Below are 2,500 nucleotides of genomic sequence, written 5' to 3'. Positions count from 1 at the left end.
AACGTGCATTGCAGAAGACATAATTTATGATAGTCATAAGAAAGTTATTTTTTCTTCAGTAACAAGAACAGTAGGAGTTTGAATAAACTAGTCTCCGATTTGTAGCATTAAGACCCCTTATGTTACTCTTCTTTAATCTGTAAGAAGAAATTCTGCAACATTTTTCAATTGCAATTATTGTCAAAGTCAACAATTAGCAATCCTTTGGAGTACTACATTAGTCTAACTAAGGGGCTTTCCCTATTGAGGAACAGAAAAACTGTTCTCTAATTGGCCAGGAATTGTTCCCCTGGCCAGTAAATCTAACAAATAACTTATAAGTAACCATGCTAACTAATGTGAGATTATGACGGTGCTAGTGGATGAAGCCTCGTTTCCTTGGTAACACTCGTGCAAGAATATGGCAAATGAAGCTATACCAGACTCCCTCATTATAGTTAAGTTCAAGGGTCACCGTAATGAAACAAAATTAATTTCTTCATGAAATGAAATGATTCCATCCTTTTTGATGTACTTAAGTTTGTGATCCTTTTGTGAATGGTTTATTTATAGCTAACAGTTATTGAGTTTGAAATTCTGGTAATGGTCATTGATAGTAATATAATAAATATGTTAATATAACAATTTGTGTTGTTTTTTCGGATGTTTATGCTGCAAAAGACTAAAGGATGAATGTTTATGATTAAATGAAAATGGTCACTGTCTGTATCTCTGTCTGTCTGACTGTCTGTCTAAACGTTAACCCGCCCTCTCCCTTTGTCTTCATTCTCTCTATCGCTCTCACCCATTCTCTTTCTCTCTCACTTTATCTGTCTATCAGTCTCTCACTCTTTATCTCTCTCGCACTATCTCAATCACACATTCTCGCTCACACACTGTCTCTGTCTCTCTCTTCCACTTCTCTGTCTCCCCCCTCTCCCCCACCTCTCTCTCTCTCTCTCTCTCTCTCTCTCTCTCTCTCTCGCACTTCTCTGTCTCTCCCCTCTGTCTGTCTCTCTCTCTCCCACTTCTGTCTCAGTCCCCTGTCTCTCTCACCCTTTCTCTCTTTCTGTCTCTCTCTCACTCTCTCCCACTTCTCTGTCTCCCCCCCTCTCTCTCTCTCTCTCTCTCTCTCTCTCTCTCTCTCTCTCTCTCTCTCTCTCTCTCTCTCTCTCTCTCAGTGGAATAAGGCTAAATATTGAAAAGGTGTCAGATACAATAAAGTTTAATTCTTTTCTAAACTATGTTCTCTGATAAAGATACATTTTGCATACCACTGTAAATAGCTGTTAACCATTATATAGTTCGAATAAAATTTAGTAACTCCATTCCTATCAAATACCTCTTGACGGTGCCGTAAAACAAATTATGGTTTACGACGTTGTTGGTAAAGCAAATTATGGTTTACGACATTATTGGTCTGATATAACTAATCACAATAGCAATCACGACTTTACTCGCTAAAATAGTTACTAATATTCGTTAATGTAATTAGGATGTATGTTGTTACGAGTAACAGCAACTTCGAAAGGTCGAGAAAGCTCCCTCCGCTAACATCACCACCATTGTCCTTCGTTGCTAAGTTACAATAGCAAACGTCACCAACAAAAACAGGGGTGTCATGGAGACAGTTTGGACAACAAGCTGGTGATCCGCCTGTCCCATTGTTTATAGTATTACTGCATTGACTGCAGGCATTACCGTGTAGACAACTCTCAGTTCTTGTACTAGGACTTCCCTGTGTTGTCGTTGGTTTGGTATTCACCGTGCTGACACAAGGCTGAGGGAGGGCTTCTATTTTACAAAAACAATCTATACCTCGGTAAATAAACCTAGGATAGCGACAACCAGGACAACATCGTGCAATTTGGTTAATAGCACCAATGTATTCTTCGGGACAACTATTACACATATCACCTGTCCAACAATCTTCAACCTGCTCACCTGTGGTTGTTAATTCAGTGCCTAATTCTAAAGACAGAAAGCATTATAAACAAACAAACGAAACATTAAGTTAAAAATAATAAGAAAAAAATATTTGTAAACAAATATGGTCAATCCCAGGCCCCTGTGATCGGCCTGGGCTTATCAGGAAAAGGGTGATTAAATCGTCCCCACAACGGCTGATCTGTCGTTCTTAGTACCCTGTAGCTTAATTACAATTGCATAGTTGGTCCACCTGCCCACAGTCTAGCCAGAGTGACAGTGTTAGACTTATTGTGGAGTTTGTTTTCCTTGTGTTAAAGATTGACACCACAACAGTCAATCAATCAATCAATCAATCAATCAATCAATCAATCAATCAATCAATCAATCAATCAATCAATCAGTCAGTCAGTCAGTAAACCAACCAGCCAACCACTAGATAGCGTTTGAATGTTACATTTTTATCATACTCTGAACATAAATAAACAGTTTTTGTTTGAATCTGAACTAAATCAATTTAATATGCCTATGCTTTATTAGTGTCTGTTTTGTTTTTAGTAATTTGCAACAATTTTTTTGCAAAACATTAATTGAC

At 38.0% G+C, this 2,500-nt stretch overlaps 1 protein-coding gene and 1 long non-coding RNA gene across 2 annotated transcripts in view; one reads left to right on the top strand and one right to left on the bottom strand.

The window, feature by feature from the left end:
- The window catches only part of LOC144450313 (uncharacterized), a 5,829-nt gene extending 5,256 nt beyond the window's left edge, over window positions 1–573 (top strand). The window contains exon 7 of the long non-coding RNA XR_013482224.1: window positions 1–573. This exon is cut by the window's left edge and continues 387 nt beyond it. This is a non-coding gene — a long non-coding RNA (uncharacterized LOC144450313).
- Window positions 574–1,432: 859 nt separating this feature from the next.
- LOC144450122 (uncharacterized) overlaps window positions 1,433–2,500 on the bottom strand; it is a 4,417-nt gene continuing 3,349 nt past the window's right edge. The window contains exon 5 of the mRNA XM_078140690.1: window positions 1,433–1,950. Within this exon, the coding sequence (XP_077996816.1) occupies window positions 1,433–1,950 (518 nt within the window). The remainder of the gene's footprint in view (window positions 1,951–2,500) is intronic.

Source organism: Glandiceps talaboti, chromosome 19, assembly GCF_964340395.1.
Source record: "Glandiceps talaboti chromosome 19, keGlaTala1.1, whole genome shotgun sequence".
Classification (NCBI taxonomy): Eukaryota; Metazoa; Hemichordata; class Enteropneusta; family Spengelidae; genus Glandiceps; species Glandiceps talaboti.
The sequence above is the reverse complement of the archived record's forward strand: the minus strand, read 5'-3'. Positions and strand labels throughout refer to the sequence as shown.